Source organism: Camelus dromedarius, chromosome 10 (assembly GCF_036321535.1).
Source record: "Camelus dromedarius isolate mCamDro1 chromosome 10, mCamDro1.pat, whole genome shotgun sequence".
NCBI lineage: Eukaryota > Metazoa > Chordata > Mammalia > Artiodactyla > Camelidae > Camelus > Camelus dromedarius.
Genome location: NC_087445.1, coordinates 28,631,189 through 28,654,857, shown reverse-complemented (window position 1 = coordinate 28,654,857; position 23,669 = coordinate 28,631,189). Strand labels below are relative to the sequence as shown.

General features: G+C 36.9%; 1 protein-coding gene across 20 annotated transcripts in view; it reads right to left on the bottom strand.

Annotated features, from left to right (window-relative positions):
• The window catches only part of PTPRD (protein tyrosine phosphatase receptor type D), a 1,876,190-nt gene that overhangs the window by 263,165 nt on the left and 1,589,356 nt on the right, over positions 1-23,669 (bottom strand). For all 20 annotated transcript variants that reach the window (XM_064490208.1, XM_064490209.1, XM_064490212.1 and 17 more), the window contains one exon: positions 23,085-23,226. In XM_064490208.1, coding sequence (XP_064346278.1) covers positions 23,085-23,226 — 142 coding nt within the window. The remainder of the gene's footprint in view (positions 1-23,084; positions 23,227-23,669) is intronic.

Here is a 23,669-nt window from a genome sequence, read left to right as displayed (position 1 = left end):
TCTATTTTACTAAGAAACCTTTAAGGCTGAGAGTACTAAATAACCCTATAGTAAATGGTTTGCCAATAATTCATAGAAATAAAAGGCACCCTTGAATGTCTTATATTTTTCTCCTAATCACTTGACATTTTCTCTCTTTGAACCATACCTATTCCTTCCTTGTACAGATAATGTACAGAAAAAAATGTTTCAGGGTATTTCCCACATCGAAAATGTCAATACAAATGTTGAATAAGACAAGCTTAGCTTTATATTCAGCTCTGATTGTGAGATGAGCTAAGTAAGTCTCAGTTTACCTCAGGCTCATTAGTAAAATGAGAGGAAACATTCTCTACCTACCCATCAGGAGTAGTACTTAGATTAAATGGGCTCAGACGTAGAAAAAAGTGACTTATAAGTGGGAGAATATGCATTTTAAGTATTTTAGCACAGTAGCACAGTTTTTGGAATCCTATTATTTTTGTTAGTTATTATTATTATTATTAGTTGTGTGGACAGTGAACTTTCTGAACCTTAGTCTCTATTAAGGAAAAAAAAATACTAAACAGTATTGCTATAAAAAGCAAGAGATATTTTTTGTAGAGTGCTTAATATACTGTATGGTAGACAGCAAGCACACAATAAATGGTCTATTATTATCAATTTCAGTCCTCAGAGGAAAAACACCTGAAACATTGGTTTGGTTAACATCATTTGCCATTTACCGTTGATGCTAGGACAGGATCCTGATGCCCAGACCAGTGTCCTGTCCACACCACATGGTCTCCTACAGAGGTCGGAATCCAAGCGACCAAGGGTGGGATAGTGCTTTCCTCTTTCCACTACTGTTAGGCAAAATGAAAACTGAACCACTTAATATGCACAGTAAAACAGCACCGTGTGTCATACAAGAAGTGGCTATGTTAAACATCACAGAACAACATTTAAAGGCATTCCTCGTAAGTTTTCAATGCAGTAGCCCCGTGACAAGCCACTGCTTTGGCACACTTCTTGCCTTCCTTCACTATTTTAAGCCACCTGAACATTACTCCATTCAGTCTAGTTGTACCATTATTTTACATAGTTTTTAGAAGAGCTTTATTTTCTAATTTCTAAAAAAACTTTCCATTGAACATTTTACTGAACTATACAAACGAAGTGATCTAGTTTAGATGGAGGGGGTGAATAAAAACAAGCCCTGAAAAAGAACTCTATTTGCCAACTGTTACCATTCTGAATGGAAGTTTTCCTAAACCTAGGTAATTACCTTAAATTTTTCCACATCAATGTTCACGATGGTTTTATATTTTAAAGTTGAAATATGAGTCTTTCAACCTAAATTCATGGTTTATTCTTTTTTCTTTAATATAGCTACTGGGACATTCAAATGTCTCATGGAACAAGTAAAATACTTGAAAGACTACACTGCTTATAGTAAGTAAAATCAACATAATTCCTTATCTTTTCCTCCACCAAAAGCTGTTTTCTTTTTGATAATACAACCCCTATAGCATAAGGGGAAAAAAGCTGATCATTCGATTCAAAGAAAAAAGCCAAAAGCTAAAACTAGCCTGTCTCTATCCAAGTGACTGAATTTTTAAATTATTATTATTATCACCAATACTGGCAGGACTTGCCACCTGCATATGTTATTTTTATAAAGTAATCAACAGAAGGTGAAGGTGATGTGGATGAGTAGCACACGAAGAGGGTGAAAGAGAAAAAAAGAGATAGAACACAGTATTCCACTGTAAATTTCAGCAAGATTGGGCTTTAACAATGTTAACTAGTCCTTTTTGTATCTAAATTATTAAATGTGTTTCCTTTATATAATTCACCCAGTAAACATATTTGTATTTCATGTTCTAATGTAGTCATTTTGTATGTTTTGCCGTGTGACTTCAAAGAACACTAAAGAACATGCTTTTTTTTTTTTCTTAATGCCAAGTTTAGTGTATGAATTTGAGTCTAGGATCAGAGGAAGCAGTAACTGTGATAAGTGAGGGGGCAGGAGAAAGACTGTGGATAGATCATGAGAAAAGCTAATGCAATAGGAAGAAGGAAACTGCTCAATTAAGGTATTGGTAGCAAATGGAAAGACATGGGGAAAAACAAGGGTGACTGTGTAACGTTCTGATGTGGGACTGCAGAGGTCAGGAGAGGCAAGACAGAGGAGTAAGTCAAGGGAAATCCAGAAGCTTCCCACCTGGACAACAGAGGGACAAGACTAAAATCCGAATGCAGTATCTGAGAGGGAAGCCTGTTGAGAAGGGAAGAGAATGAAAACTTCTTCTGGGGCACTTCTGCTGGTGGAACCTGCAAGGACAAGTGGTACTCTTCTCCACCTTTCTCTACGTTCCCGCATTCTGCAGATCCCAAGACACACAAGAAGGGAGATGGTTCTCCCCATAAACTCTCTCACCATGACAAAGTGTGGCTCCACACCTCCAGGCCAGCAGGCCAGGAGCTTCCTCTTAGAAGGAAAACGAAGTAAATTCTGTGTCCACAATACAATCCTCTAAGGAGCATTTGGCAGGTTACCAGAGACAATGGCTAACCCAGGCAAGCCTGCCCCACGAGGAAGCTATAAAGAATCAGTGCCACAGTCACTTCTATTTGCCAAAAGCATCACAATCAGGTCCTCATGCTGTACTTCTTCCAACTGATACCAACCTAGGATAGTGTGGAAATTACTGAGAGGTGCATACAGCCAGCATCTGCCAACTGCATGCTCGTCCCCAACACCATGGCTGGGTGCCAAATGAATTGATACTAAGAAACGCGTTTGTTAGGAAATCAAAGCCTGGTTCATTTATTCTGAGAATCACCTGGGCTAATTTTCTGAAAGCTTCACCTTCACTGGATTCTAATCTGAGATGCTGCTAGAGGGGACAAGTGGCCCCATCTATTCAAATCAGCCTGACAAGTGACAATATGCCTTGGTCCCAAATCAAGTATGTACTTACCTATCTTTGCTATTACACTGTCTGAACTGAATGCTGCAGCCATGACTCTGTTTGGGAATCATCATATGCACAAACCAATGGCATTTAAACTTTGTACCAATTTATTAATTTTAAAGGTTTAACATTTGCTGTTTTATTACCTTTTAGGTATTTAAGTGTCTTTGTGAGTTTCTATGTCTATTACACAGTGCTGTTTTTGTAAGAGTGACTGACATAAGGGAAAACAGCTCTCTACAAGGAGGTACCAGTGGTTAAAAAAAAAGTGCTTAATGATGACTCTAAATGCTTTCTCCATCCTTAAAATCTCTGTTGGATTAGGATTTATTATAGAAGTGAATTTTAGTTACATGTATCTTTTCTCTCTCTCACCAGAAACATCTACACAATGTCTATAAAGGTAACTCTCCTGAAAAATTACTTTAAAAAAAACACCCAACACCAAGAAAAAGTTCTGGTTAAAAGTGCATCAGGCAACAAGTGGTAAAGTGAATCCTGAGTAAATGTAAAAAATATTCAATAAAACAACTTTTTAAGAATATATAAATGTATGAATATGTAACTCAGACTATGAAATAATGTCTGCAATATATTATATTTCAGATGACTTTGGTGACATGAATTGATAAACAGTAGTTTTCATTTGATAAGTCTGTATGTATAATCTACCTCTGGCTCCATACTGATATTAGTTTAAATGAAACTAAATCTGCTTCCAGTTGACAATCCCAAAACAATTTTACCATGTACATTCAAAAGGCATCTTTTAAAGGTGTTTGTAGTACGCTCTGTATTAGCATTGTATGCAACATTCAGTAACAATAAAATAAACTATAGTGCATTATACAACAGATTACAACGTAGCCTCAGAGTGGTATCCGTATGTTCTGACATGGAAACACAAGCAAGATATTGTTCTGTAAAAATAAACCCACACTGCAGAACTATCCATATAATATGATTCTATTGGTTAAAGCAAAACAAGCTTTAAACTATAAAACCATATGTGTGAGTTCCACAGCTATTCAACTACAGAGTACTGAAAAAGATTTAGAAAGACACAGAGCAAAGTGCCACTTCTGAGGAATGAGGTGATGGAGAGCATCTTTCATTGTTTTGGTTTTACATGGTTTGAAGTATTTTCAAAGAGAATGCATTTATGTATCATTTATGCACATTTCAAAAGTAAAAAGGAATATATTAAAATAAGGAAATTTTGCATTATCTTCTATGAAAGACTCTGCATGGTTTAACAATTATCTCAGGTGTGATTACTTAAAATTAGAATAAATGACTTTGAATTATGAATTGTTCTGTGATTAGCTACAGCACTGATAAGACTTACTGCAGAGTATTAGATATTATTAGATATTGAAATTTACAAGATGAGGATAATTATTAATACCACATCAATAGCTAAGTGTTCATGTTTATATTCACTACTCTACAACTCAATAATATAAACCTAAGATTTAATCATTAATAAAGGGCTTATATCTTATTTATAGCTTGTCTGTGGGAGGGGGAATTTTAGTTCTCTATTACACCCACCATTTAACAGGTATTCATCACACTTGACTTTGGAAAAGACCAAGTAACAAATGTAAAACTTACAAACACATTAAGACAAAGTTATGCAGGAATATTTTAAAGGACAAGTTGCATTTTTTCTCAGTGGCCTCATCCATATCTGCAAAGGAAGAGAGCAGAAAGAGAAAGGGATGGACACTAACCCTGACACTAATGCTAAGGATGTCAACAACACAATATTGTACAAGCCTTCACTCTGGGGAACAGGGTACTTCAAACCCACTTAGAAATAGCGAGAGACTATTCCTCTAGTGACTTTTTTAAAATTAAAAATAAATTTAAGTGGGAATAAAGGCAGATTAATATATTATAGTATCACATCATTTCTGACACCATCAGTCTGTGCCTTCTATCCAATGTTTGCGTACTCTGCCTCTCCAGGACCCGCAGATAATGATTGCTCACCTCTAGCTCCTAAATTTGCCCCGGTGATTCTCAGGAAGCTGATATCATTCCAGAGTTCTTCCTGGGACCAATCCAAAAATCTGCCACCTTCTGAACCTCATTGGGCTGTCAGAGCTAACACAGAAAGAGTCTCATCCCTCTCCTGAATGACAGTCCACAGAGGCAAGCACCAACTTCATAACTGGTTTAGTTATTTTCCTTAAGCCCCTCAGGGACCAGAAGAATTACATTTCTACATTCTCAGCCCAACTGTCTTTTCTGTAAGAACTTCCTGAAGTTAATAATCTGTCTTCTTTGAAACAATTCCTATTCAAAGAAGAACATAGTTATTCTTGGACTTTTTTTTTTTTTTTCCTTTTCTCTAAGACACAGTAAAAGAGAAGCCCTTCAGAGTTTGGTAAATCTGGAAGGCAATTAACCAGACTATGAGCTCCTCTTTAGTTTTCGATACTATATTATTATCTTTAATATACAGCCCTTCAGACATAAACATGCCATGAATTAATCCATCATTAGTAACTGCAATTTAAGTTGTTTCCAGAAAGTAGCAATGGCATTACACTGATCCAGCCACAGTTTTGTTTTGGCATTCCTCACAGCATCCATTATTAACCTGTGTGGTGTCTTATCAGACTGAATAGAGGCAGAGCAGTCTCTTACTATGAGTAAAACTACACTTGGTCATAAGTTTATCAAATAGCTGAACTTCTTATTGTCATTACAACAACTGCATGAACTGGTCACCTTATTTGACCTCAGCTGGGAACACATGTGTTGGGTGACACGAATTTTTGACCACTCTGTGAAATAACCATGCAAATGCCGTGAGTACTGATTTGGGGGTTACAAATAAACTTTAACAAGTAGGTGAATTCATAAATATAGAACCCATGAATAATGAGAATCAACTACCAGAGAAGATAATCACTTAAATACTCTTCTAAGAGCAAGTCAATTCTATTCTCCTTTTGTAAACAGAAGTCTATAATGTAGAATTTTACCATGTGCCCTTATCCTTACAAAGATTACTGCCGCAAAGGAGTTTAGGCAATGGAAAAGAAGGGAAATAGGGCACTTGGAAACTTGGGATCATGGGCATCTAGGATGTCACGACATTCATTCAATCACTTATAGGGACAAGTACTTCCTCTACCTGTCTGCTGGCCGAAGTGCAAGGCAGAGCTGCACTGTATTCAGTCCTTAGCAGTCCTGCTTCAAACAGAACCCACACAGATAGGCAACTACCCCAAAGGAAAGGGCTTTTCTCTTTCTGAACCAGCTCAAGTCCCTTTAGGGGAAAGCAGTGTCCATTCTTGAGACTTTTTTGCTCCTTTTTTCGTGTGACCTGCTAATTCTTTCTCCATTTGGGGAAGATAAAGACTTTTTTTTTTTTTTTTTTTTTTTTAAAGCTGCCTCTTTCACAGCCTGTCTGCTTTGATAATATCCAGAAGGCTTTATGGAGAATGACATTTTAGACCACTCTAACTCAGCTTAGCCACTGAAGCTGAGTCCAGCTGAAGAAAACACTCAATTAGCAACTCTGACTTCAAAGGCTGCATTATGCTCTCCTCAATACACATGTGTAACTACTATTAGCATTAATAGGAGCTGTGGGAGCCCACAGCTCAGAGAATATACCTCCAAGTCTGTTTGCTTGATGAGCATGCAATTAAACCTTATGGCCCGCATTTTTCAAGGAGGGCAAAGTACACTGAGTACTCATGTAAAATCAAGTTTGTTCACTCTGGGAAAGTAAGCTCCCACTCCTACTCAATAATGAAGAAAAGAGCTGTTCAGATTAGGCCCATTTTCATTTCATTTATCCCCTTAGATACAGACAAGGGTCTTTCCTGCTGCTTTGGGGAAAAAAAAAACAACAAACACTCCTTTATTTGTAAAGTTTGTTACATGTTTTCATCAGCATTATTCCAAGTTGCTTAACAGGCCAGCTTCAGAGGTAACACTAATAATACTAAGACCATTTTAGGTCAATTTCCTACACTAAAAATCTAGCATGACAACTACATACAGTCCGTGTCTTTTTCTCTCTTCTACTTAACAGCTTTATTATAACATAAATTTGGGGGAGAAAAAAATGATTTAGCATTAAAAAAAATCACTTTGAAAAGAAAATGCTTGCCTCAAATAATAAATATGTTCCTATCGGAAAATAATGATTTTTGCTTCTTGACCTCATTTTAAGGAGACTTGCCCACAGTTTTCAACATGGAATCAATACACATTACAGCTTCAATAAAATATCAGTGTATGGAAGGTACTCTGTTACCTTCACAGTCTTGCTCATACCTCCACGGAGAAAATAATCTTGACTGAATTAGTACCATTTCAAACAATTCATTTTCTGCTGTTCATACAGTCTCCCCAAACTTTAAAGAGAAGGTTATGAATAATGATATTTTATGAAGAACATTTACTCAAGCAACTTCAATGGTATAGGAATAAATTATTGATCTAGTAGTGACATACTATAATCCGCTTTACCTTCAAACATCCTATGTGAATTTCCTAATCATGTTAGAAATTAGGGTTACCTTAGGTACTGGACCATAAATGTACATCAATCGAATTGCAATAGAACAATGAACTTGTCACAAAGACAACAGTGTCCCCACCAAACTTACAGAAGTGCTGAGATGTGAGGAGACTTTTGAAACTGTAACCTGGCAGATAAGCTAGGTAAAAATTTCACTTTTAAAATTTCATCAAATACATGGTCTTCATAACATCATTTTGTACTTAATATTTAATACTTTGCCTGAGGAGTTTGACAGCAACCATCTCTTCACAGAATTTTAAAGCCAATATGGTAAAGAATGGAGCATCTCAAAATTGAACACAGTGATCCCTTACCTCAGATTCTATGGATGACTGAATAAAGAATGATAAATGTAGATGAGATACTAAACCGTGGTCTATGGCTAACAGAATTATTCAAGACAGCAAATGTGAGAAGGAATTCACCATTTCTTATCAAAAGGTTGTGCATTGTTTCTATCACATGCATGACCTGATAGTACTGAAAGCTACTCAACTAGAGATTCCCTATTTTCAAAGGACATCTCATACCTATAACCACTTTTCAAGTGCAACATAAAGACTGTTGATGTTATCAAAGAGAGTCTACGCAGTTTCATCCTTAAGAGTTCTGGGCTCTGAATTCCTCTGGCTAAATCTGCTAACAATTTCGATGTGCTATTTATCTTGCTGGGGTGATTATGTCTTCTATGTTGCTGAGGCTACCTTCGCCAGCTCCCGTGAAGCTCATCCAGAACTGCAGCTGGCACAGACGCAGCCATGCCCTTATTTAGAAGTCATTTAGCTGGTAATGCTTTAACTGGAGACCATCAATGTATAAAATGATACTTATTCAAACACCCACCAGAGCACAGACTCTACTGTTACTTTGTTGCAAAATATTTTTTCAAAATGGTCCCTCTTAATAGAAGAAATATATTTCCACCTGAGAATTCATGAAATTTACATGAGTCATGAGATATAAATTGATGACTACTAATGACAATTCCCTAAAATACTTGTGGGAGTAAGAAAAGAGAGAGAGGAAAGAAGGGAAAAGAACAGAGGAGAAGGAAGATGTTTACCCAGTACCTCTGATAAAGGCTGGTCTGTGGGACAACCATCTTAAGATCTGAGAGGCAACTGATACGGTTTCATACTTCTTTGGAGAAGGAGCCAAGTATCATCTTGGAGAAATGTCTGAGGACTGCTCATCAAGGGCCCGTGCAAAACCTGACATATGGAGGTCATTTATTCCTAGTCTTGTTACTAAGCTAAAATCAACCTTGGATGTCACTTGGACAATCCCAAATTGTAAATTTTACTGACATGTTATTTCAATCAATATTTGATCACCAGCATTGTAACGTCTCCTGTCTAGGTGCTGGAGATACAGGCATAGATGAGACAAATGCAACCCCTCATGGGATAAGCAATGCCGAGATCATTCCTGTTTAAAAGGACCAAAAAGATCCAAGTCATGTGAATTAGAATACAGTCACTGAAGCACTGAAATAATATAAGCGAGTGAAACAACTTTCAAAAATAAGTATTTCTATATATGTATCTCTATGCATGTATAAAAGGGTGAAATCAGTTTCTTCACTTCAACTTCAGACTCTTCTGCAAAAGTTGCCATTCAAAGGCACATCTGATAGAGCAATTTCAGCAAAGAAATACTCAATAGGAAATAACTAAGTAGAGGACGAAAGATGCACTTTCTCTGAATCTTGCCAATTTTTTTTTTTAAATACTAACTTTGAAACTGGTAGGTTGTCCTACTTAAAGCCCTTGATTTTAAGTTGCCATTTCTTTTTACACCCAATTAAATTGTCAGTGTAATGAAGAATCGTCCAACTGAGTTGAACTGTGAGGATCTTCTTGCTGCTTTCTGCAGTCTTAATTTGCAGATGGTTTTTCTGAAAATAAGAATTTAAAGTCACCTCCTCAACAATAAGACCTATAAAGCTTCCACCAACTGCTGTTCAAGACAGACAATGCATGAACACTTGCTTCACACAATGGCCCTCTGTAGGGTACAGCAAAGGGGATAGTTCCCTATAATAAGATATTTGAGCTCTTAAAAGGGATTACCATGCCACTGATTATCTAATAAAGATTAAATAAAGACCACATATACAAAAGGCTTGGTACCTTCCAGTTAGCTCCGCAATTCCAGTAATGGATAATATTCAAAAAGAACAAACAAAACTGACTCTGGACTGTTCATTTTCACAAAATATACTGTGTACAAAGCCATAAATAGTCATCAAAGGTTCTCTGAATAATTTTCTTAATGGAGGAGAACTATTTCTTGTTAGATTATCAGACTGATGGTGAGGGATGCTGGTAAACACCATCAGCCATTAGTTTGAAAGAGAAAGTGATGAGGACATAAACACTAACTCAACGCAGTTCCAATATGACTGAAATGACTAGCATTGACCTTCTCTCTTCCTGTGGTTCCATCAGCAAAACATTTAGGAAGCACTCTTTTAATCAACCTCTTGGGGATTCCCAAGTCTTCTTTAAGGTGGGCACTTTAATTCATGTTCTTTTTCACAACCATCCTTCCCTTATAATCTATGCCATCCCACCCTTTCTTGCACTCACAGCTCTTTCTACCCTTGCTAAGGAGAAACTTAAGGATGATGACAAAATGTCCCTAAACAACCATTCCAGTGGCCCCTCTAACTGCCATTAAGGTATTTTTTACACATTCCCATCCTTGTACTTGGGATCCAAAAAAAAAAAAAAAAAAAAAAATCAAAGCCTGTTACTCCTCCAGGTCATTTTATACCCAACTGTGTCCTTGGCAACAGCATCAAAGGGCAACATGAAGTAGTGACCAGAGCAAAGGATTTGGAGTCAGAAAACTTGGTAATCAAACATATTTAGTATCTATGAGATTTTGGTCAAGTAACTTCTGAACTTTGGCCCCTCTGAACTTGTAGATTCTGCACAGTGCACACAGATCCTCTCTTAGTAAGTTAGTCAAGCACTTATTAGCCTTCTGCTTCAGGGTTAAGGATATTTCTAGTTCTAAAAGAGAAAATACTTATATACTAAAATTCGCACATCCCCAAGCTAGTCTGCATGCTCAGTGATTCCTAATTCTGCAGGAATTTTTTTCTTTTCTTTTTTTATTTGTATATTCTTTTTTTTTGTTTGTTTGGCTTTTCGAATAATCTGTAAAACATGAACAAGGAAGTAAGTTCTCTAATGTCCACTTGTTGAGAAAAGAAACCTGAAGATCTTTTAAATATACATTTCACAGAAAACCTCTTTTTAAGGAGGCATGCCTGTCTCCATCCTTGTCTCTTCTCTGACAGAGAAGACAACATGCCATTCACAGAGAATAAACTCAGAAATTCATTTGGTGAATTTTAGTATTTTGGTGAATTTATAACTCAATTATATCAAAATAAAAGTTATGAAAATATTAGTGTCTTGCAGAAAAGACAGTTTTGCTTCAGTGATGATGCTGGTGTTATGTTCGGATGGAAAGAGAAGCAACAACTGGCATGTTAGAATGGAGGACTAAAAACATGACCAGACAAAGTTCAGGTAACGGGGGAATCCTTGCGTAAAGTGTACAATCATGCCACTGTGGAGAGAGCAGTCTGTTCACTCCATGATCGCACTGTATGTTACGCAGAGGAATGAGAAAACAAAGCTAAGATATTCACCCTAATTTAGGGACTCAGAGTTATAAACATGGGGGAATATACTTTTAAGTCTGTACTGATAAGCGAAGGGTGAGTCGGGAAAGACATTCATCTGTCCTCACAGCCACAATTAATATTCTTTATGAATTATGTATCAAATGTGATTCTTTCTCTTAGTTTTGTCTTAGAAGTAAATCTAGATTTTGTAACATTTGCAGTTTATGAGCTTTACAGGCCTACTTTATGAAAACAAATGCAAGAGTATTAGTTATGCAAATTTTAGGACAAAACATATAATCAACTGAACATAGGCCCTCACTTTGCTTTGTAAGGCATCATGTGAGGACCTTGAAACTGAACTTCTTTAGCTTCAGCTAAGTTTTTGTCACCTCAACTCCACACCAGATTAGTTCCTCTACACCATTCCCATACAGGTTTTCTGGCACCAGAATACGACAATTCTTCATCACTGGAGAACACAAGAAGGATGGCTCTGGGTTTCATCAATGCTATCTGCATGTAGTTGGCCAGGCTTGTTTAAAAACACATCTTATCAACATTTGTTTTTAAGTTATCAGAGCCGTATTTTAAATAGGTTGATAGGCAATTAAGACAAGACTAGACCAAACCCCAGTCCTATTGGGCAAAACCCCAGTCCAACTGGGCAGCTTTAATGTCCTCCCTGGCCCTCTGTAGTGGGTTTATGGTCAATCTCTGTGAAGAATAATTTAAGTTAGCGTGAACTCTTCCTCCTCGGCAATGATTTATCTGTCTATAAGCTGAGATGAGGGAATTCCATCTGCAGTTGTGCCGGTGAGCATTAACTTCATTAATGCAGCTTCATCAAAGTTGAACCTAAGTCAGCTGTAGCACTTGAGGCCCGTTTATAACAGGCTTGGCAATACCTGGAAATATAGATCTATCATCGTAGAATACCCTGACTTGCAGAAAATGCAAGTGTAAACAGAAGGTTTTTGGGGTGCAGAGCTCTCACCCAAGTTGCTAGGCCTTAGGAAGTAATCTATCTAAGAATGTTCCGATTTTAGAGTATATGCTCATGATTTTTCCTCAAAGGTAAAAACATCTACACTATTTTTTTAATAAACATATTTTATTATGAAAATCAATTCTGTTTATGGAAGTCTTCTGCAGAAGATGATTTCTTAAGGTATTTTAATTAGTACACGTTCAAATCATTTCCTGTGTAGGTATGCCCTGTCATCTTAGAGCAAAAAATAGAGTCCTAAAAAACGGTGCTGTAATAAAAACTCCTTGTACTATTAGTTGGGAGACAAACAACTGGGAATATTAATTTGAAGGTAATTACTTAAGGTTTGTTTTTTTTTTTAATGCGTCACTTTTTCTGAAAACCCAAAGTATATCCCAAATCTTCCTATGAATAAAATTTAATTTTCTCTCAGAACATTTTTACTCATCAGGAAAAAAGGCAAGTTTAATTTTCTGTCAGTTGTGGCTTCATATGTCCAACACACCTTACATTTCAACAAACCTTACTGTCAAATTGATGGAATAGTCAAGGAGACATTAGTTCTTCTTATGCAAGTACTAACCTAGAAAGGTGTAAGTCAAAGTACTGTGAGCACACTTGTAAAAATAGACTTCATTCTCCCTAGCTACTGTGTATGTATAACTGCCTTGTCATTTTAACCGAAATCATGGCTTCCTGTCAAGCAGAGATTGTAGCTTCCTTGAAGGCAGGTGTTGGTAACGTCTTTTCCATCTTTTTATTCCCAAGACTTGGCATCATCCCTGGCATAGGTAGAACCATATTATCGAATGAAATAAAATTCATCAATTAATACAAATTGCTTCTCAAGTACTGTGTGCTTACCCTAAGTGTGGAAGCAATGCATTGCTAATTCCTGATTTTTTAAAACAAAACCTTAAAGGAAGTAGTGCTGGAAGAAAAAGATATTTAGAAATTTCCCTGCTAAACTTGTCATTTGGTCACTCAATCAACAAATATTTACTGAAAACAAGTGCTATGCTGTGCGCTCAATCTTGAGTAGAACAAAGTCCGGCCTTCACAATACTTCTAGTCTAAGCATGGAGTCAGCTCTGTGTAGGATAAAAGAAAACCTCCCTCTTATTTTATCTTAAGTATGCTTCTCAATTACTTATGACAGGATGATGTTCAAATTTTAAATACTCTGTGGAACCCAAAGTAGCCAAATGGTGGCTCACGCATCTGGCCCATAGGATTAGCAGACAAGGCAGCCTGGTGATTAAAGTACGTTCATTCCTAGCCTTAGAGAGATGGTTCTGCCTGTGCTGGAAAATCCTGCTTCACAAACATGGTAGTGTCTATTAATCAAAATAATGTAAAATGAATTACCGATAATTATAATATTACTGGTAGTAATAATACTGATGAGGAGGATGATATCCTCCACAATGACTCCCACTAACTGAGGGCCTGGCACTTTGCTAAAAGCCTGCAGACCATCTCCTATAATCACCCTCTCAAGTTCAGGCAGTGGGTCTTATCTCCACTTGACAAACAAAGAAGCTGAAGCTCCCAGAAATGTGCACAAAGCCACCGAGCAAACAGTGGAGTCAGGATGGGAACTCACATCTGTCTGTTGGCAGAACCTGAACCCAGAACCAAAGCTTTGATCACTTCCTACAAAGGCAGTAGCATGAGTTACCTGAAAACCAGAAACAAACAAAAATCCTTTTCTATTACCTCTTTAAATGTTGAAACAATGTATGAGATTGTCCTGCTTCTTCTAAAATACATAACTAATGATGCTGCATTTTCATAGGTGTTAGAAAACATTTATTAGGTTTTATTTATTCTGTGACCTATGGAAGTCCAGACGTAATAGAACAGAAATCCTATTTGTCAAATATGACCCTAGATGGACCTTGGTAGTCCAAGCAATTAACTACCTGGTGCTAATGGACCAGCATTCTTAAGACTATGGGAATGTGTGTTAACACAACATTGAACACAAGTGCACGAATGGAAAAAAAAAGAAGCTACAATTCCTAGATATTGCCTATTAGAGAGCACTGCATTAATAAATGATCTTCAGTTGTTTCAAATAACTTGGTAATACATGTATATTTTCAGACTCATGTTATTTCCATGTGGAAAGCTGATTTTCATTCCTTTGGAATGAAAGCTATGTTTTATAAGCCACAGAAAACTTCTTTTCCAGAATTGTCAGCCTTCCTCTACTTCCCATTACCATAGCCATGTATCCATTTAACGAACATTCACAGAATCATTTTGAGCCAGGCACGGCTCTAGATGCTGGGGATTCAGCAGTGGACAAGAGCGCCACACCAAAGAGCTCAGCATCAGAGGGATAACAAGAGAAGGAAGGTAATTAACACTCTTTAGCAACTTATTTATATTGGAATTATTGTGCCACAAGCTTTACACAGAACTGTGATTAATTTCTAGAAACAACCCTTAAAGGTAGCTAGGATCATCCTCTTCTCTAAAGATGAGGAACTTCAAGTTGAGACATAAGTAATGTGTCTAAACCCATATAGGTCAGAAACAGTGGACAGTTCAAATGAACTCACATCTACCCAGCTACAAGGAACCTTCTCTTTCCATGGTGGTTCCCTCTGTTTCACTGTCTCCCTTTGTAGTGCTCATTCCATTTGTCTTGATTTTCTCTGGTTCTCAATCACACTCTCCATCTTACAATGACTACTGAAATAATCATCACTTTTGTCCATTATATGTGAAGTGAGATGAATGTCTGTCCAAATGGTCTCTTACTACATTATATGTGTTTGCATAACCATGTCTGTACATTCGTCTTTGTACGTACACATTCATTCCCCAACTATTTGCTGGGCACCCAGTAAATGCTAGGGACATTTCTAGGCCAGAGTAAAATATAATGGAGCTTAAATGCAAAGGGGGGAGGGGCACACAAAAATCTAAACTTCAAGAAATAAAGAATATAATTTCACATAGTGCGAAGTGTTATGAAGCCAATAGGCCATACACACACACCACACTATATACATTATATGTACAAAACATACATATGTACATGTGTGTGCAAATATACTTCCCCAACAGAATTTCAGGTTTAACTATACAGTGTATAAGTATTGATAATTAACAGTCAACATTATAAAAAGCCATCAGATTTTTATGAGCTAGTACTTTTCCACTATATTTTATTTTCTAGTTGTCTCATAAATGATAGACCTGTGGTTACCCACAGAATTGAACAGATTCACAAACAAAAAGAAGTGTTAATACCAGCTTAGAAGGGTAGAACATAACTGAAAACTGAAATATTGATTTGCTAGTCTCACTTAGGATACAGTTTCATTCTTTTAAACAGCTCTTTGTAGCATTCTGAAAAAATATAGGATCTCTTCTGGGAAAACCCAAACTGAGATCAAATTTATTACCTGAACACACACATCATCAGGAATGTGAGAAAAAATTTAATAGGGCTACATTGTGGCCAAAATCTACTAGTTGGAAAAAAAAATACCCTGTGTGAAAATAATAAATGCATATTTAATGCAACAGTAAAGTTTAAAGATCAAGGATAAAGGTTAAAGATACAAAAAAGAAGGGCATGGAAAGTTTTGACATGTAAATTAAAGCATAAGCTCATTTAGAAAGATTACAGATAAGATGGTCTTTAAATTTTCCTGCTATCTTTAATAAAATATAAAGAATACAAGGATGTATGTCATCATATTTGCATTTAATGTGGCATTAATTCACAAGTCATTGTTTTTTTTATTAAGACAAAATAAATTTCTCCCTCTTCTAAGGAGATATATAATTAGGATTTTGATAATTAAACCCTAGATGAGGCATTCGGTGTATCTATGCCCTAAATCCCAATAAATTATGCATGCACAACTTTGAAACTACATCTTAATTAGTAGCTTAAAATAAAACTAATTTTAAAAGCTGGAAAATTGAATTTTTAAAAACTGTTTCAATTTTATCAATGGAAGTCAACCATATAAAGTATAAGCAACAATTGTGTATAAAGGATCATGAATTGTTTGATATGTTACTTTATTTTGGTAAACCTCTGCAAATTTCAGCTCATACAGAGATGGTCTATACTAATAACTTAGTCACATGATTTCTCACTAGGTAGTTTAATCTCTTTAGCCCATCAACTATGTCCCAAACTCATTTTCTTCCACTTCTACTCTCTTGACTTCTACTCTATTCTGAGCTACTATTGTTTATATACGTAACTGTGATGGTTAATTTCATGTGTCAACTTGACTGGGCCACAAGATGCCCAGACACTTGGTCAAACCTTATTTTAGGTATTATTGTAGGGTGTCTTTAGATGAGATTAACATTTAAATCAAAAGACCCAGTAAAGCAGATTGCCTTCCTAACATGAGTGGGGTCTCATCTAATCAGTTGAAGGCCTGAAGAGAACAAAAACAATGATTCTTCCCCAAGTAAGAGATTGTCTCCTGCCTAATTGTCTTCAGACTGCAAAACTGACATTCCTGCTTTCAGACTCAAACTGAAACACTAACCCTTCCTGGGTCTCAAGTCCACCAGCCTTCAGATTATACCATCATCTTTCCTGGGTCTCCAGAGTGTCGACTCACCTAGCAGATCTTGGGAGTTGCCAGCCTCCTTAATAGCATCAGCCGTTTCCTTATTTATATAAACATATATAATAAATATACATATGCATATACTTATATTGGTTCCATTTCTATGGAGAACTCTGACTAATATACCACCCACACCCACCACCAAATATTTAGCAATTTCTTACCTATGCAACCATGTTTATGAAGCTTTCTCTATCCTTAATAGTCTCTCCCACTAGCTCTGCCTGATAAAATCCTACATATTCTTCAGTCCTCAAGTCAGAAGCCTCCTCCCTCCTACAATGTATAATCGAGGTGGGGTTTCCCCACTCTGCACACCCATAGCACACCTGCACTGTTTTCTTTCACATCTGCTTGTCTGTGGTTGGTCAGCTGAAAGAACAATGTTCTTCCCGGACAATGTCTTACACATCAAAAGTGAGTATCTGAAGGGCTAGAGTACATTGTCACAACATACTACAGCAGGGATTATTTCTGACTTGGTAAAACCTAAAGAAAATCTTATCTGTATGAGCAAGACAAAAATCATTTCAAACTCTCTGCACCTTGGTTTATTACACCAAACATAAGAGATTAGGCTCGATACACCAAATCCCCTCCCAGCTTGACTTTTCAACAGCTCCGTTAATAAATCCATCAACAGTAAACACTCTTATAACTCAATATTCCTTTTTAAATTATCTAAAGTAATGTAATATGAAGCCAAGAGTAGAAAATTGTTCCCACTTAAGTGCAGTAATTCATAAGTGCACTCATTCTGAGTCCTTTTAGGAATTAATCCCATTGTGGAAGAACAATTGATAATGATTCAAAGCATCACCAACACAATGGTTCTTCAAGACTGAGCACAAGGAAACAGGAGTCGTCTCAGCTCACGCACACGTTCTCCCAAGTATCAGTTTTAACGTCTCTCTTCACTAGGGGCTCCGTGGAACTGTTCACGTGGGCTCCTGCCTTTGTAAACACTGGTAACAAACTGATACGTAAAGAACGGTTATTTTTAAGTATTATGAAAAGTCAGAAGTTTCTATTAACTTCTGTGGCTCTGCCCACTACCACCTCTATTCAGCATGGAATTATGGAAGGCTTTATCATATTGGCATCAATTTACTTCAAGTACTCAACTATTTTATAAGCCTTTTCAAGTAATCTTCACTCAGTACAGTAATTGTCAGCAAGTCTGTTCCGTGTTGGCCATCCTTCCTTTTGTTTCAGTCTTTCATAAAAATCTTTTTGTTTGACAGTCAAGCAGCTGTGCTTTGTTCTTTAATGTTCCTAGCCTGGGTCCCCAGCGGAGACCACTTTATAACATAAACTGCAAAGCACCATTTTCACAGTGGGGACAACAGTGTTCATCTTCAAAAAGAGGCATTAATAAAATGAGACTGTAATGAACATGCTAATTTCTGATCACAGGGTAGTACACAACAGCAGAGAGTGTCACTGCCTTCCCCGTGAAAGACAGTAAAAGTTATTTTTTTTAACTGCTATAACGGCTTGCAGTTTTTGAAACACATATTATACAAACATTTCTCTCCATTTCCCAATGAAATGCCTTTTCTGTCTCATCCAAATGCTCACTGTGTGTTTTACTCTATCAGTAGCAGTCACCTTCAGGGTGCACCTTTTTTTCCACCTTGCAAGAACTAACTTGCTGAAAGAGGTATATCACTGAATCATATGAAGTTAGAGAGCAGGGATATGAGTGATCACGAATCCAACGCCTTCCCTGTGCACATGAGGCCAAAATAAATGAATGCGTGAATGAACAAACAGGGAAGTGAATGGATTTGCTCAAGATGCCACAGCTATTTTGGAACATAGACAGAGTTGGGAACTCACATTACCTGAGACTTGGACTTGGGAATTTTGTATATTGTCTTATGTCTGGATGATGATCATTCATAAACTACAGTGCATTTATGGGAGTAAATCCTCAAATGTAAGTGCCATTTCATAAAATACATCTATAAAACTGGGTAACTCAATTGTCTCACATTTGGTTAGCAAAATATGTAGATAATAATTTTACTTATGTGTGTTCTAGGAACAAGCTAGTAGTGACAGCAACCCCGTTTCAAGTGGTGTCCTGTTCTGTTGTGTCAGTGCTGGTGGTGAACCAGGGAGCAGACCTATTGAAGAGTGGGCAAGTCTCGGCAAATAATCCACCAAGGTTAGAAAAATGCCATACGGCATGCTTTTTTAGATAACAACAAAACATGTATTTTCTGATTACTACCTAAAACAAATCTCAATTCAAGAAACATGACCTTTAGTCAGACTAAATTTTTCTCCAACTTTCTCTTAGAAAAGGGAAGTCAGGTGAACAAGAGAAAAAGGATTCTTGGTGTCTTTCTACTTGCCTAAAACAGGCAGATGCTCCTGGACTCTTAAAGGAAAGAAAAGTCTATGGATGGTGAGATCTCATTTTTCCTGCCCAGGGGCTGATGAGATGTACCTGACAGAAATGTTTTCATCCCTAGTTATCATTATACAAATTGACAAGTTTCCCACCTGATATCTTTGGGCAGGAAGAAATTGTGGTCAGTGAACCAAAGATTCAGAAAGGACCAATTCCATCTAGATGATGATCGTTCTTAAAACACCCTCTCTGGTCCTAGACTCCACCCTTCACTGAAAGCCTCATATTAAATCCAAAGTCCTTAGCAGAATCCCACGATTAGGTAAGGCTCAGCCCTTAATAACCCCTCAGCGAGAGGTAAGGCCTTCACTTAAAGTTCTGCTCAAGAGGGAAATGTATGACAGGTATGCTCAGCCCCCTCAACTGCTACAGAACTAGGGAGCTGCTATTTCTTAGTGTTTCCACAGGCAGGGCAACCAAAAAAATTTTTTTAATGACCTGGAGGTCATAAGTATGGCATACAACTCCCTTTCCCCCACTACTTCTTCTATGAACTACAGTCTACAGCTTATACATGGTGATTGGCCAAACATCTCATTCCAGGGCACGTTCAGCCCAAGATTATAGTTATCCTTCCTTATGAAAACAGTGTTTCAGAGCAAGGGTAATTTGAAACAAGCTACACAGGGGAAGTTCTTCCTGAAATACTCCCTTCAGTGCACATGGATGGTCAGAGTATTATTTCCAAGTCTTATGCATTGGCTGCACAGGTCAGATGATTAAATCTCCAATTAATTAGGTCCTCTAGTATTCTGTGTGGAATAAATTAGTGATCTCCATCCAGTCTACTTAGACAAAACCCATCACAGGAGTTGGCACATTTTTGGCACTGTCAGCAAAGTGGGTAAAAAGCAAATGACCCATGTGGATAAAATGGGCACTTGATGAGGGGCACTGGATGAAAAGTGTAACGCAGTTTCCATCCACTGCAGAGCAGAGAACTTGAGTATCTGCCAATGTTATTTGCAAGAGGAAGTGAACTCAAAATGGGCACGAAGCCCATCAACTGTGGTATGAAACTCTTCACATTCATTTAGTTAAATGTTCATAATGCTCATGTTCTATGAATGGTAGTTTACCACTGGAATATTTTTAAAGACTATTATTAATGGAATTATCAAGTTATTTAGAAAACTTAAACCAAGAGGTAACACTAGGAAAGAAAGATAATTCTCAACCTTATTTATTTCACCCTGTAAGAATATGGGAAAATATTCTATTTTAAGGCTATGTTGAGACTACTTTTTCATCATCCAAAATACCTTTGAGTTTTTCTCATGAAACATTTCCAGAATTGCTAAACATAGCCTTAAAAAAAATACGGTTTAACTACTTCACTAGAACCAGAATTCTCATTCCATTTCAAATGTACTTACATATGACAGACATTCACACAGAAAGTCAGGATCACATTAAATATTTAAAATCTATTTGTTTCATGTGGGAGTTAACTGGATAAAAGCAGATGAGATGGGAGGGTCCTAGTCAGCTGGGAGGCAGGAAAATATAAATCCATGTGATTGTCTAAGTATGGTGGTATTTTCCTCCAACTTCCTATTAATCTTCATCAAAATGTCTTCATCAAATGCACAAAGATTTGACCTTCCTCGTTTCCTTCAAGGGATTTATTCAAGGAACTCAGAAGGCAAAAAAACCAGAAGAGTTTCTGGTAAATTTCACTTGATTGTACCTTTATAATACATTTTCTATATAATAGCATTAGCTATAAAGAAGGTGAATAAATGAAAACTTCAATTTTAAAATAATTCAACAAATCAGTCTGATTTTGTTTCCAATATGAACACCCAAAAAAAGATTTGTCTTCAGACTTTTTATCTAAGTGTATGTGAATGTATACATGTATATTCACACAAGCACATACTTTTCTAGCACATATTACAGCATATATATAAACACAGTCTCCAAGATTCCTTTCAGTTCCAAAATCTGCCTTCTGACTGCTCTTTTTCTCCTAATGTCTTATTCTTACTTAGCAGATTTTATTCCTTTCTTTACCTTTTCAAATATTTAAAATTCATTTCTCTTAACACTCATTCACACAGTTCAATTACTTATAGTTCACGGAGTATAATTTCTACTCTCACTGATTGAGCTTATTGCCCTCATGACTGGGAACTGGCTTTCATGCTTTAGAACTGGTACCCATGAGCCCATCTGGGTATGAATGACCTTATCTGGGGCTCTATGGCCTGGACTGTGCTGGTGTCTCTGTGGGGTGAAGGCCAACACGGCTGCCTGTTCCACACTCCATGGGAGTCAACATTCATGACCAGCTTTTACCTTAGCTTCTGGGTTTTAAGTATTGAACTGCAGAAATAGTGCTACTGTTCTCACCTTAAGCAGAAAGCTGATCTAGTTCCCCTTACTTCCATCTTATTTTATATAGGCTGGTGCCCTCCTGCTGGCAAGTTGAAACTCTAGCCCTAAATCATATAGTCATCTGGTTGTCTATCAGACTACAAACTGTCTCTTCTTTGGAGACTCTTCTTTGTTTTTTAGCACCTGGAAATTTCTTTCCTTTTTGTAAGCATAACTACGCATTTGATTTTATTTTTAGATATTTTATAAACATCTCTATGTGTTTACAAGGGACTGGAGAACTTCCTGTATGAACATAGCTTGTCATAATGACCAGAGGTGTAGTGCAAATCTGACCTGTTTTTAATTACATACAACAGAATAAAACTTAAAATGACTATATTTAGTTGGTCAATATTTTCCCTAAGACTTAGTAAGATGTCTATTATTTTATTTAAAACATTTTAGGATGCGTATGTAAAATCTTTTCGAGGCTTCTCAGACTGATCGACTAATTTTGGTATGAAATGGATATGAAAGGAAATGTTTTTGATTTTATAAAATATAAAAAGAAAATACATCCCTCAGTGGGGAAGAAAAAAATGGAATGGAGAAATGTTCTTAATCTGTGTACTATGTATGTTCCTCTGTGATGATTCATTTTTGATCTCTTCAACTCCCTTCATGTCAACAAAGTCTATTCTCCTAAGTTGTAGAATCAAGAGAAGTGAGGTTCACAGCAAAGCAATACAAAACAAATGAACCACCCAATACATCCAAGTGTGTACAAGAGAGAGAGATAAAGGCACTGAAGGGTTAGTCTGGAAATGTGAACTACTAGGCAAGCCTAATCAGTTCTTATTTCTACACAAAAGACTGAATTATATATATGATGCAACAGAGTATTATTAATCACTGGCCTTTATTCTCTAGCACTTACAGTCTAAAGGAAGTCTAGAAAGTAGGCACATCGTACTGGAGATCTGGCAACTCATCCCATGCTTTGGGCAAACTGCATAAGCCACATAGCCAGAAACACAGAAGGGGACACAGTTTCCAATCAGTTTCCATCAACAGATGTTATTTCAAGAAAGATGAGAGACTGAAATAAAACCACTTTTTTCAACATAAAGAAGAAAGGTATCTTTCTTCCTTTTGATTCCTCTGCTTAATAAGAACTCATCTTTAGGTAGAAGATATTTCTTTAATCACCAAACAACATCAACTTTGGTTAAACTGCAAAAAGTAGTCGCTAACCTCGCTGATATGAAAAATCCACACACATGAAGCTAACATGCAGAAGAGTAGCATATTCTATTTGCTTTCAAGGTTCTCCACCAAAAATCAAAACAGCATCTGGCATTTGAAATCAACACCCTGGAATTTTCTTTTCTCTGTCTAGCATTTTTCAAGACTCATGAGAGAAGGTGCCCACTGTCTATCTAAATAAAGTCTGACTCTTATAAACAGTTTATTTCAACGCATTTCCCAGTATGTCAAGACCATACTAGTCTTTTCAATGATTCTACAAAAGAAAACCTGGGATAGAGAATTTCAACAATGGCACAAGAAGTAGCCTTGCACATGAACACTTACCACGCAAAACTGTGAGTCTGGTGGATACACTTATTTCTCCCACATTATTCGAGGCCACACATTCATAAATGGCCTCATCTCGCGGAGTCCGTAAGGGTTGTATTCTGAGCACTGATCCAGATCCATCGTCAAACTCTATTACCTATTAGAGGAAACAATAGCTGTCACAGGTGTTGTTATAATTGTCTACCTCTCAGCTAAACCTCTTAATGCAGTGGTGAACCAGCCACTAGGCTGAGAATGCACTCAGAAGCATTTTGAGAATGAATTTTGATATAGTGATGAAACAGAATAATTGGTCTAATTTAAGGAATCCTATACCAAACAAAGGAATGTCATGAAACTACATATGCAAACATGTAGACTTCTCATCTCTACTTAAAACCATCCAGGGTTTACTCATGAAAATATTCCAGTATGTGTAGCTGGAACAATTGACCTTGTTATTAATTTTGCAACAGACTTGCTGCCATGATGGATAAACTTTTTAAAATTATTCTGTCTCTGATAGCACATATGCACATGTGTATGCATTCAGTAACTGGACTGTTAGGTGAAAAAATAATGCAGGCCACTACCGACAGC